The 13,653-nt window shown below is 39.0% G+C and overlaps 1 protein-coding gene across 2 annotated transcripts; it reads right to left on the bottom strand.

The window, feature by feature from the left end:
* Nucleotides 1-7,593: 7,593 nt before the first annotated feature.
* On the bottom strand, nt 7,594-11,622 carry LOC104607583 (receptor-like protein kinase 7). 2 transcript variants are annotated; one of them, XM_010273252.3, is made up of 2 exons: nt 8,573-11,622; nt 7,594-8,291 (listed from the first exon to the last, which is right to left on the bottom strand). In XM_010273252.3, exons 1-2 carry the CDS (start codon nt 11,142-11,144, stop codon nt 7,882-7,884), a joined length of 2,982 nt encoding a protein of 993 aa, XP_010271554.1. In that variant the 5' UTR covers nt 11,145-11,622; the 3' UTR covers nt 7,594-7,881. The 2 variants fall into 2 exon arrangements, with proteins under 2 accessions (XP_010271554.1, XP_088744097.1); XM_088887971.1 differs by having other exon boundaries at nt 8,272-8,437; nt 8,573-11,616.
* Between the last annotated feature and the right edge of the window lie 2,031 nt (nt 11,623-13,653).

Below are 13,653 nucleotides of genomic sequence, written 5' to 3'. Positions count from 1 at the left end.
AACTAGGAAAATGGGCTAAGGTTAAGATATTGATTCTTTTTTTTTTTTGCATTTTTAGCCATTTCTATCTTTACTAACAATAATTCTCATTTTTTCTCAAACATATTTTCATTTAATATGAAGAATATATAATATTAATGCATGTTTAAATTTTTCTATAAAATTTATATAAAAATCTATATTTTTATTTTTATTATTTAATTTATTACATAATAAATGTTACTTAGTTACCAAGAGGAAATGCAATTTCAGTATATTGTTTGAATATAGATTCATCCATTTGACCTGGAAGGTTAGATCGTTGACCTACCATCGAGATATGAAAATGGTTTCATTTTCAAGACTAGTTTTTAAATTTTGCATTTCATTTATATCATTGATAAAATAATTATTGTTTATCATACTTATTTTTTTTTATATGATTAATATATAATATTATAGATGTTCCCAAAATTCTTTCATATTTTTGTATTATTCTATTTTAAAAATTTTATTTTTAATTATACATCACGAGATAACCCATTTGACATGAAAGGTTCAACCACTAATCCACCCCCTAGATAGGAAAATTGTTTCATTTCCCATTAGTTTTAAGTCGCATATTCTAAGTCCATCTTTAATAAAATTATGTCTCTTTTATCATACTCATTTTTTATATTACAAATATATAATAATAGAAATGTGTCCATTTTTTCAAAATTTCCTTATTTTCTATATCTTTGTTTTTTTATATTCCTAAATTTGTATTATTTATTTATGACATCATGGAATTATCCATTTGACCCAACCTATATGGAAAATATGATTTTATTTCTAGGTTTATTTTAAAAATATAAAATTTCATTGTATTAATAGTTATTGTATATAGATTTATTAGTGAAATTTAATGATGAGAAACAAAAGTATAAATGTTGGATTCAAGGAGAGAGAGAGAGAGAGAGAATGAGATTTCTTTAATGTCTTAAATGTGAGACTTAATGAAGGTAATTGAGAACCACATTCAAGATGTGGGGTATTTTAGTGAAGAAATATATAGAAACCCAATAATTCATTCGTACTTTTATAATTGTATAGATATAGATTGGGATTTATATTGTGAATAAACAAGGCATAACAAGCAAAATCTCCTTGTCCCATGTAGAGACTTTGAATAATCAAATAAATTGTATAGGTTTAGTTAGCATCCCAGGACCTCTTCTCCCCTAAAAGAAGAAAAAAGGGAAAGGAAAAGAAAAGAAAATATTAGAAATATGAGTTTTATTTGAAGCTAAACTAGTAAGTGAAATCCTTAAGGATGCATTTGGTTTAAGGCTATATTTGGTTTGAAGGAGAAGGTAGGGAAAGGCAGGAAAACCTTTACAAGCCTTATATAGGTTTCCCTTTCTTTCTCTCCCTTCCCTACCTTTTCCTTCAAACCAAACATAGCCTAAAGGAAAAAGTAGGGAACGAAAGGAAAAGGTAGGGGAACGTTTACAAAGCTTGTATAGGTTTCTTGGCCATTCCCTTCCTTTCCCTATCTTTTCCTTCAAACCAAATATAATCTAAGGAAAATTCTTAAAGGCAATAATTGGTCAGGCTACATTTTTGCTTACACGTAGGGAAAGAGTGCAAATATCTTTCGTTGTTGTCACGAGTCATAAGAAAAACGTAACCAACAGCCTGGGCTCATCGTCTGTGCTGGGTGGTGGGGGATGGGGGATTTGTTACCAATGACATATGATGTTCTTTGACTCGCAAAGGTGTGGCAATGCTGCAACCAGCAGGGCCAGCCGTACTGGACTCGGATCTACTACCCAGAAACTGTTCTCACATTTCTACCCACAAGGTATTATAGCTGCTCATTGGATATATCTCCCTTACTATTCATGGAGAGATGTTTCCAATACACGATGATATTACTCTATGAGTAGATATGCGGGAACAAGTTGTGGGTAGCGGATCCCCGGTGGATTATGATAGGTTGGGCTTTGCTTATCCAACCGGTCCAATCATAACTGGTCACTTATTACTTCTATTAGGCTTATATCCGTGGTCCGTCATTATTGTCTATTTGTATGTATATGTTTTGGAAAAATCTATGCTGTCGGGACCAATCAAAATCCTCCCATGCGTTTTGATAAATATTAGGGCAAAAAGACTTAAACCTCCTTTGTATTTCTATTAAATACTAAAACCTCCCCTCTCGTTTTTGAAATGGACTAAGACCTTCCCTACAGTCAAACTCCAGAATAAAAAATGAGAGTCTGATCTCTTTTTATAGTTGTCTGAAAATCGAATTCCAATGGTTACAGAGAATTTCATGACTTGTCTGAGCTCCCTCTGCTACAAGCAAGATTTGTAATGTCCTTGCTTTCATTACCGGAACCCTTTTCCTTTTTCTACTACGGATGCCAATCTACGATTTCATCATACGAGAAATATGAAAAAAAACAAACACTGGGAAAACAAAGAAACGGAGATACATAGAAAAGACAATTTCTTTCTTAAAGCCCCTTACAAGGAAACAACTAGGGGTGTAAGTCGGGTTAGTCCGAGCTAACAGTTTATACTGTTTCGGACTTGGATTTCGGATTGGGTTTATTGAAATTTTGACAAAATCCTAACCCTAATCCGGAAAAATTGCACCCCTGGAAACAAGTGTTTACACCGGTTTTGAAGAAAAAAGAAATTAGAAAAAGGCTCAAAAGAAATTTTCTTTTGATAAATTCTTTCTTAATCTAATTAAGATAAAAAGTTGTGTAAGATTTAAACTTTCTGCAACTACTCTGTTTTGAACAAAGTTCAATCAACGAACGCTCCCCCGCCCCCTTTTTCTCGTTTCTCTTTTTATTCATCTTCCAAATATCCTTTTTATCTCTTTCTCTCTTTCCCTCTCTCCCTTGTTCCCTATTACCACTGCTGAAGATGGAACTTGATTGAACAAGTTGGAATTTCTCGATTACAACCTGTTATGTCATTCCTAGGTTGCAACCTGGAATTTCTCGGTATTCACTTCTTTTTCTTGCACTAATAAATCAGACTTGGTTGAATTTCAGCAAAAAGAGAAAATTTATTTTACACTATATGATCTCCCATGCAAAAAGGGCAAAACTGAGTTTAAAAAAATTTCACCCAAACATAAGGTCACATGTAAACAGATTAGGGAAGCTTAAGTCCATTTTAAGAAGATAAGGGAGGTTCAAGTCTTTTACCCTAAATAGTACCTCACTGGTTATCATTAATTTTTATGATGCTAGTCGGTTATAATTTTTTTTATATTATATCTTTTCAGTATCATAAATAAAATCCAAAAGTTTTTGGGACATGTTATCCAATTTCGTGCAATTTTCTTAGGTTTCAGTTAGGGGTGTTCATAGTTTAGTTAGCCAAATCGAACCGATTTATTCGGTTTTTGTATTTAACTGAACTAAAACCGAACCGATGCAACCGATTAATCGGCCGATCGGTTAACCATGGTTCGGTTTTTGGTTTTTTTATGCCCTAAAAATAAAAAATAAAAAAAGAAAAAGAGAACTGTGAGTCCCAAACGATGCACGTCTCAAATGCCAGAGCTCTGCAAGCATCTTGCGCAACTCGTCCACTAAGTCTGATAGCTGCTCCACATAACCGTGCAGTGCGCCTTGTTGCCTCTTGCTCCTGCCATGGAGCTTGGTGAGGCGGGCGATGTAGCTGGAGATGGCCCGAGCACGGGAGAGACTAACGGTTACGACCGCTCGTGCGAGGTTGTTGGTAGTCCTGGTGGAGCCAGTGTCGGAGGAGAGCGTGAGGAGACAGACATTTGGATAGCTGGCGTGGATGCATGATGAACGAATTAGATCCCCAAGTGTGCCGGATCTTGATGCGGCGGTAGTGCATCGTGCTGAGTGGGAGAGAGAAAAGAAGAGAATGAAGGAGGGACAAAGGGAGTGACATTCCTAGCTGAAGCCTGAGGATTGATTGGCTTTGGCTGAACACCTGAAATAATAGGAAGAGAAGAGGACTAGACTGAGTAGTGAGTACATTGAGAGAGACAGAGAGTGAGAGTTCGAGAGAGAGAGCTCAGAGAGAGAGAGAGGGAAAGAAAGGGAAAATCCAAAAAAAAAATGGAAAAGTACAGAAACACACGATGTAGAATTCTGAATTCCAGCCCCCCCTATAAACCACATCCTGCCCGTGAATTTGGCATCAATTCACGGTCAGTAGATAATACTATATACATACATATATATATATATATATATATAAGCTCGATTTTTCATTTTTTTGCTCAACCCTAGTTTTAGTATCATATCAATCGGGTTGGTTATTCCATCTTAGGATTCCAAGCTTGGGGCTTTAAAGTTTTTAGGCAACAGGGCCATAAGAGTCTCTAGTGCTAGAGGTGAGGGCTAGGTCATGCGCGATATTGCTGGATGCGCAACGATCGAGCTAACCTCACCCTTTTTCTCCTTCTCAACTTCCTTGTTACTGGTGGGCACAATGTTGCTCTTTCCAGTGCCACGACGCAAACGTCTACGATGTCTCTTGTTTGAACCTGGGTGGTGTTGTTCCCTTCCGTGCCGATTGGTGCCATGGCTCTGCTATTTTCTTCCACTGGGACCTGGTTCCGATTGTCAGGACGACGAGGTGGGTTCGGAACCTAGTCCTGGTGTCTGACATCAAGTTGTTGGTTGCCTGGTTGTTGGTTACTCTGGTTGTTCTCGTTTTGTTGGTTGAAGTTTTGCTGGAATGGTTACGACTGCTATGGTTGTTGCTGTTGTGGTGGCATGAAGGCACAAACCTCTCCTCCCACACCCACATTTGCATTTTCATACTATGGACATATTGCACCAACTCGTAGAACTGCCACAGATTGACCCCTGTGGGAACCGCTGATGACTCTACCGTGGGGAGAGGGGCATTCACCTGGTGCAATGGGAAGACCGGGTTCGGCATTGGTTGCAAATCGGGTAGGGTCAATGGCATTATGAATTTCCCGATTGTCACAGATGGGACTTTTTGGTTGACAATAGACTACTCTAGACCCCTCAACCCCCCCTCCCCCTTTGACTTGCATATCGTTGTTGTTGACGTTTGCAGGCTGGTTGTTGCTAGTGGATGCCATGGATCAGTAAATTAAAAAGAAATGGTGAGAACTAGGCTTTTTGTAGCGGTTCCCACAGGTGGCACCAATTAATGATGTGCGGTCTGGTACTCCCTACTGGAGGATGGCTCGGACGTCAGGCTAGTGAGGCCGCCTGGTTGATCTACAAGAAAGACAGTATCAGAGGTCCCGGGGTTCTTTACCCGATGTGGGCAATCTGATGCTTAAGTTAGCGAAGAGTGTTGTAGTGAGCTGATTTTGCTTTGACAGTAATAGCAAGTGAGAGCTGAATCGAATGTACCTTATGAGTCTGAAGGTGATGCCTTTATATAGGCGAGCTGTCGTAGGCCTCACGAAACATATCCGACATCTCCGGCCCGCATAACCAAGAATCCGTTTTGCACCTGGAGATGGACTTCGTGTGAATTAATAAGGTTTATCGAGTATGACCGATCCAGGCGAGAGAAGGGTAAGACTTGTTGACATGTGGTGTGATCCCAAAAAGGTCGAAAATGACTGACTAGCTTTTAAAAGAGGGCTATGTAATACCTCGATAGGTCGGAACAGCACAAACTGCTTGATCTTGGCTGAGGTGCCCAAGCTAACCTGGCCTATTGAAGTGTACAGAAATACTGAGATGTCATCCAATCATCGGATCATTGGGTCATTGCACATGTCAACATAATAACGGGTCGGCCAAATTATCCGAAAAATGAAAGAACAGTTCTCACGCATCTTCCACACTTCATCAATTATTGTTCCAAGTATTCTCTCGCCAAATGTCGACTTGGCCAGTCCAATTGAACCCAATTGTGTTAAGACAATCAAGGTGAATTAAAGTGAAAGTTCATTTCATGCATGCATGTATTTTATTTTCCTTTTACTGGGCCAAAGTTTTTCATGGAATAACAATTCCGAGGCTTTTTTTTTTCTATTTTTTGTAACGCCATTTTTTTTTTCTTTCTGTATGCATATTCCTAAACCTTCACACTTTTTTCTTGATCTTCACTAGTGTTTGTAATCTATTGGACTGTTTGAATTAGTCCATCCATAAAGAATTTATATTGGATTGTGTCAGGTTGAATCAATATCCAATCTATTGACAAAAGATTAAAGTTGGGGTGTTGGTAGACCAAATTCAGATTGGACCCAATTTAAATTAAAACCAATTTGAACAAATTGGACATTTCAATAAGACACATTGAATTGAATGAGTTCAAACTTAATGGTCTAAGTACTTATTGAATTGGACCTTGCTCATCTGTAATGGATTCACATTGGACCGGGTCAGGTTGGACCAATATCTGGTCCATTGATAGCCTTACTCGACTATAATTCTAAGCTAGTTTCATTGCTAACTCATTTAATTTATCTACAATAAAAAAATGAATGAATCTGTTAATGACCTTGTGTCCAATAAGTTGAATTATTGAATCATGTGACCTGATTACTGATGGTTTATGGTTCAAATGTTAATTCTTCTTAACTTTGGGGTTGTGCCAAGTCAGTTTGCAAATTTCAAAATGCGTCTTTACAGTACCTTGAACTTTCAAATTGTGTGTAACAGATCCCTATCATTAGTTGACCATTAGTCAACACCGTCAAGTGACATAAGGTGCATAGTAAATAATTTCAAAATGGCAAAATTACCCTTTGTGATATTTTTCTGACCATTTTACCCATTTCATCCAAGTGTTAGAAGAATGAAAGGAGAAGGGTTATGAAACCAGACACCGATCGACTGTTGTGCTCCCCTTTTCAAGCTCCCTTGTTCAATGATCAAATGATTACATGTTTGGTTTCATAACCCTTTCCTTCTTTTAACACTTAGACAAAATGGTAAAATGGTTAGAAAAATATCATAAAAGAAAATATTGCCATTTTGAAATTATTTAATGCACAACTAATGCCACGTAACGGCGTTGACTGACAATCAACTTACGCTAGGGAGACACAATTTGAAAGTTCAAGATATTGCAGAAAACGTTTTGAAATTTGGAAACTGACATAACACAACCCCCAAAGTTCAGGATACTGTTCATGAATTTTCTCTTTTATATTTGAATAATTTCTGTTATTAATTATAAAAAAATTATTATATGTTATATGTTATATTTTATTTAATACAATGAATAAATAACATTAGAGATATGCCCAATTTTATTGTTTAGTTACGATATACATTTGATCAAGACAACTGAACCACTGACCTTATGACTTATACAAGAAAAACGGTTTCATTTTCAGATTAACTTTACAAACAATGATCTTAATAAATCAATATATAAAAATCAATTTGCACCAGTAAAACCAATACATTGCATTGCATGTCTTCATTTTGACATAGTAGTAGAAGATCAGAGTCGTGGAGAACATGGCTGCATCATCCTGTTATGACGCTAATTAAGTTTGATCTGGCTTTGTTATCCATTGTAATTTGTAAGGAGCGAGACAATAAGGTTTTCTGGCACTTGCACATTGACTGAACTAGGAAGTACGCATTGGGGCTGGATGGGCTGGAGATAAAATCGTGCAGCATTACCATCAGCGACTTTAGTCTATTTATTGTGAAATGTTGTTTTATTTACAACCGATCGAGCCGAGCCGAACATCTCCCGCTCGAAATGTATACTCAATAGTTCATACCTGCCGACTGCCGCTCGAAATGAAGCACTTTAAAGCAAGTAGAAATTAAAAGGAGCTAAGCTAGGAGGAAAACAAGGTAGAGACAGACGTAGAGCCTTGATTAATTCCCACCTGAACCCATCATATAACACACACAAAAAAAAAATTAAACTAGTCAAGGACAACTTTCCACATCAGGGCCACTGATCGATGTGGTCGACATTCTTGTCCTCAGTGTGGACTCCGTCGTGAGTACGGTCGTCTTCAGCAATGGCAATGCTGACCAATTGACGTGGCTCAGCGTCCTCCAGCATTTGAACCACCGTCCTCATGGAAGGTCTCAGCACCGGAAGCCTTGCTGTGCAACGAATCGCTATTCTCAACACCTTCACCGCATCTTCCCTGAACCCTTGGGGGATCCTTTCGTCCACCACTTCTGTCATGCTCTCCCTGCTCCCCGCCTTGCTATATACCCACTGCACTATGTCCTTGTTCTCTCCGTATTCCGCCTCTATTGGCTTCTTTCCCGTCACCAGCTCCATTAAAACCACTCCAAAGCTGTACACATCGCTCTTCTCGTTCACTTTGCACGTATATGCGTATTCTGCACCAATCCACCAAATATGTAAATCTAAACTCCATTACCTTACCATTGATAATAATTCGTGGTTGGTCAGCACGCAGCACGCACCATGGATGCCAATCTGACGGTGTCAAAGTACGAATACATTCTTTTGATTTGAGGCCGACCTTCCTCATGTAATTAAATAATTAATAGCGATTGATATAATAGTTTTATACTGTATGGTGTATACCCATACCCATACTAGGTAGAAGCTAAAAACTAAACAGAAACCAAATATAGGGTTAACTAAAATACTTTACCAGGAGCGATGTAACCGTGCGTTCCCGGGATGACCTGACTCGAATCGCTCCCACCACCACCACTTGCGTGCACGATCTTTGCGAGTCCGAAATCGGCGATTCGGGGCTTTAGAAACTCGTCCAACAATATATTACTGGATTTCACGTCACGATGTATGACGGGACGTTCGTAACCGTGATGCAGATACTCTAATCCCTTCGCCGCCCCGATCGCGATCTCGTAACGTGTATTCCAATCGAGTTCTCTCATTTGACACGTGTGCAATCTGTCCCACAAACTTCTGTTGGGCAGGAATTCGTACACCAACAGACACGAATCTTCACTGGTTATGCTGCAATACAGTTTCACCACGTTGACGTGTCGTATCGAGCTCAGTGCCGTCACCTCCGCGTCGAATTCCGGCGGGTTTCCTGATCTCTTCTTCTTCAGCATCGCCGTGCTACTACTCTGGCTTTTCCGGCCCTCGGATTTTGAGTTCCATATGTGTTTTACCGCCAGCTCCTTTCCGTTCCCCAGAATCACCTTATAAACCTTTCCAGACCCTCCCTTCCCAATCAAATTCTCCTCTTTTATCGAATTCAATATATCTTCTTCGCTGAAACTCAACACACGAAATGATTTTACATTCCAAGAGTCTTTTGACAATGCACGGTCTTGTTCATCATTTCGTCTCTTACTTTTTATAAAAATGAAGCACCCAAGCAACGCTATCAATACAACAATTCCCGCTACGAAACAAAATACAAGTGTAAGAAGCCCCACTGAACTGCCAGAATCTGACGGACAGGGACCATAGCAGCCATTGTTCGAACCACAGAGTCCGGGGCTACCAGCGGAGCTGCCGTTATAACCTTCCAGCGCAAGAGATTGCGGTATGCATCCCGTTAATCTGTTGTGTGACACATCGAAAAGGCTAAGCCTAAGAGAAGATAGACTCGCCGGAATTGATCCCGTTAGCTGGTTATTCGATAGGTTTAACGAGTTCAGGGAGGGTAATGTCCCCAGTGTCGATGGAATTTGACCCGTGAGCGAGTTATTGGCGAAATTTATGACGTTCAGAGAAACGCATGAACCTAACGAATCGGGTATTCTGCCGGAAAACATGTTATCCTGCAGCTGAATAATGTTGAGCTTCTTTAATTTTCCGATACTAAGCGGAATGTCACCTGAAAAATTGTTAGAACTCAAATCAATAGAAACCACAGCCGTCGCTTCTGAAATTTCAGACGGCAATTCACCTGAAAATCTATTATTTGCGATGTATAACTGCCAGAGTGCTTTGGCATTCGCGATGTCGGACGTAATGGCTCCTTCCAGGTGATTCATAGCGAAATCGATGATGTTGAGATTGGGCAAACCCCATATTCCTGCAGGGACACTGCCAGAAAGGGAATTATTGCTTACTCGGAAACGAGTTAGAGTCGAACAATTCGAGTAAGTGGCCGGAATTTCTCCGGTAAACTTATTCTGCAGCATGAGCAAGACTTTCAATTTGCCATTCTTGCACATATCAGTCGGAATCGGACCCGTCAAATAATTCTCAGAGACATCGATGGTATCGAAGTCCGTCCAGTAACCAAGCCTCTGAGGGAGACTACCAGTTAAGTTGTTCCGGTAAAGCGTCAAATTCACGAGATACTTAAAATCCCCAAACTCTTTTGGGATTTCTCCCGAAAAACTATTCTCGAAGAGTTGCAGAGAGATGAGCTGCGTCAAGGACCTGAGTTCCGAGAGATCTCCTTCGAGATTGTTAGTCGAAGCGTCGAAGTTACGGAGACTGGTGAGCTTTCCGAACCCGACTGGAATGTTTCCGGTCAATCCATTGGCATATAACTCAAGCTGCGTGAGATTTTTAAGATTCACGATATCGGCGGGAATATTACCGATTAAATCATTGCTGGAGAGTTCTAGGTTTGTGAGCAGGACGAGATTCCCGATACCTGTTGGAATTTGTCCTTGGAGACTGCAATTCGAGAGGTAGAGCCAGTGCAGCTTCCGGAGCTTCAGAACCTCCAATGGGAAAGGACTCGCATCGAATTGATTGTCTCCGAGACTCAAGAAGGCGAGATTGGTCAGGTTTTCTAGTGATTTCCATGGAAAAGGACCCGAAAATCCACTGCCATTTAGATTGAGGAGCTCTAATTTGCTGAGAGAGGAGAGATCGGGCACCCTTCCGGAGAAAAAATTGAAACCGAGATCCAAATGCTGCAGTCTAGTACAGTTGTTCAAGTCCTGTGTAATGGGTCCGTGGAGGAAATTGTTTCCAAGGTAGAGCACCCGCAGGGATGGAAGCTGACAGATGGAATCGAGTGGAAGGACTCCGACCAAACGCTGATTGGGCAAATTGATTTCCGTCACGGATCCATCGGAACCGCATAAAACTCCGGTGAAGTTGCAGGGTGCATTTCCCGGTATCCATGAATGAAAAGCATGCGTATCAGAAGAATGAAGAGCGGCTTTGAATTTGAGTAGGATATCAAACTCAGCAGCTCCACAGCGGGAAAGACAAGAGAAAAGGAAGGTAAGAAAGAGAAAACGGAAGAAGTAGGGAGCAGTAGCTCGCCGTGACATGTTAGATTAGACGCCTTCAAATCGGCGGGTGAACATGAGTATAGACCAAAAGGGAAGACTTATTCAGTAGAGTGAAGAGTGAAGAAAAAAGAATTCACATATAAACTTTTTTATTAATAAATAATTAATATAAATTAAGTAATGAAAATCCAAGAATTAAGAAATTATATATTAATGGCAAGGAATATTGATTGAGGTTGAGGCGGTGTCAGCTTTCTTGTGTGGCCAAGAAATGTACAAGGCGGCCGGACTTGAAGCTCCAGCCGCCCGGATTGACTCCCAATCTCAGACGGCAGAGTCCCAGTCGTCGGCGTGTCGGCCAGTCCTCCACCACCAGTATACGTGTATATTTGAGCAATCCGTAGGAGATCGGATCTGCTCCTCACACAGGGCGCCTTACACGCATCGTATTGGAGATGTTCCCAATGCACACAGCAGATCTCGATCCATGCCGTGGGATGATGAGCTTGTGAGTTGTGAGTGGAAATTACCTGCTGAAACCATTTATTAAGAAATTAGACCAGATTAGATGGAGGGAATCCCGAGACTATGTTACTCATAGCCAGTGTCAGATTGTTGAACGTCAACTAACCAGACAAATGATACGATCGGTGGATTTTCGTTTTCAATCTACTCAGTGTCAGATTGTTCATTCCACGTAGCGATCGTATCCATGGAAAATTCCCAATTCACCAATACGCTTTTTATACGGGGCCAGAGATAAATACATACGTGGAGTGAACAATAAAAGGCTTTTTTTTTTAACAACTGTATGAGCTTTAAGCCTTTAACCATTACACCTGGCACGGGCGGCGGGCCCAGGCGCGTTTTCTACGGGGCCCACGTGCATGGAACAAACGAAGAAGCTCGCTAGATCGAAAATAATCAAGCACGTTGGCGTATACAGCAAGCCAAGAATTAGGTATGGACATGGTTATCCCATGCACTCAATTATTTAATGTTAGGACCTTGGTTCGATGTGGCAGGCCAAATTCTTGCTTAGTTTCTTCGGTCGATTTCAGGATGGGCTTGGAAGGTTTGAGCTCCATCTGGGAGGTTACTATCTTAACTATCAAAGTAGATGCTCTATAATGTTTGCTCTGAATCAGAATGAATCTACTAAATTGCCAATAAGATGTCGCCAGACAGAGGACTCCATTGGTTCTGAATTAAGGCCCCATTTGGTTTGTAGGAATAGGGTCCTGAATCTGAATCAGAATCAGAATGAATTATTTTAATTCTAATTGTTTGGTTGAACAGAATTAGAATTTCATTATCATTCTTTCTGAAATGGTATTTTCTCATTTAAAGAAATGATCATTTTTTATTCTTCTCTTAAGAATGAAATCTCGTTCTTGTTTATACTAATTTTCATTTCTAATCGTATCTGAACCAAATACACTATAAAAATAGATCATTCTAATTTTGATTCTAAAACATTTAGATTCCAATTCCAATTGCAAATCAAACTGATCCTAAGGTCATATTCCAATTAGACCCATTCGACGGTAGGGTTATTCCTCTTACTGTGTCTGTGTGTATTGATTAGGGTCTTCGCATCTAACTCCAGAAAGGAGTCACCCCATTAATTCAAATGGAGCCCAGCTAAACTTTTGGTTGGTTAAAGGAGAGTATGATTGCCTAAATTGAGGTTTCCACTATTCCTTACAAATAAGTCAAATTGGGAATAGGGACACATATTAACACATATCCAACTTGTGTCTCGTATCCTTTTTTTTTTTTATGACACGTAAGCTCATACAAATGGCTTAATTTCTCTTATATTTTGATTTTTCCAAAATTTTCCCTCAACATTTTAAAAAAATTATACAAATGGACCCCTTCTACTAGTATGATGTTAAGAACCTAATTTAATAAAAAGTGATTACGTGATGCTTTTTAAATAACTTCTAATTAATTTGCCCGGAAATATTTTTTTATTCGAGTGTCTATCATGGGCGGGCACTCATTACATATTCATTTCTAACTTGGACTTCTAAGCAACAAAAGTATGTGGGGCTTGAACAACTTTGTAAACTTGCTTCCATAAAATAAAAGTAATATGAAACAATGTACTTTTAACTTTTCTATTTGAAAAGGAAATAGTGGCAGGGTCCAATTTGCATAGGTTCTTTAAAATGTCAAGGAAAATATTTGGAAAATTGTAGGAGAGATTAAAGCATTTATGAGAAACACACAGTGAAGGTTTAAATAATGAGGTGAAATTATTATTATTATTAGGTAATGTCAATATATACTTTGCCTTCACATCTGAGCCATAAAAGATATATCGGAATATTTTATTGACATCACATAATGTCGCTATTTGCAAACAGTAGTTGTATTAATCTATATTATATTTTATAAAGAAAACATTTGTCTTAGGTTTCATACAAATTATAAAAGTTATATCTATATATCATACATAATTATCATATATATATATATATATATATATATATTTGATAATTTAAAGAAAAAAATTTAAGTTTTTAAATCCAATCAAAGA

The sequence above is a fragment of the Nelumbo nucifera genome, chromosome 5 (genome assembly GCF_055504915.1).
Source record: "Nelumbo nucifera cultivar China Antique chromosome 5, China Antique-T2T, whole genome shotgun sequence".
Classification (NCBI taxonomy): Eukaryota; Viridiplantae; Streptophyta; class Magnoliopsida; order Proteales; family Nelumbonaceae; genus Nelumbo; species Nelumbo nucifera.
This window is presented reverse-complemented; position numbering and strand designations above follow the sequence as displayed.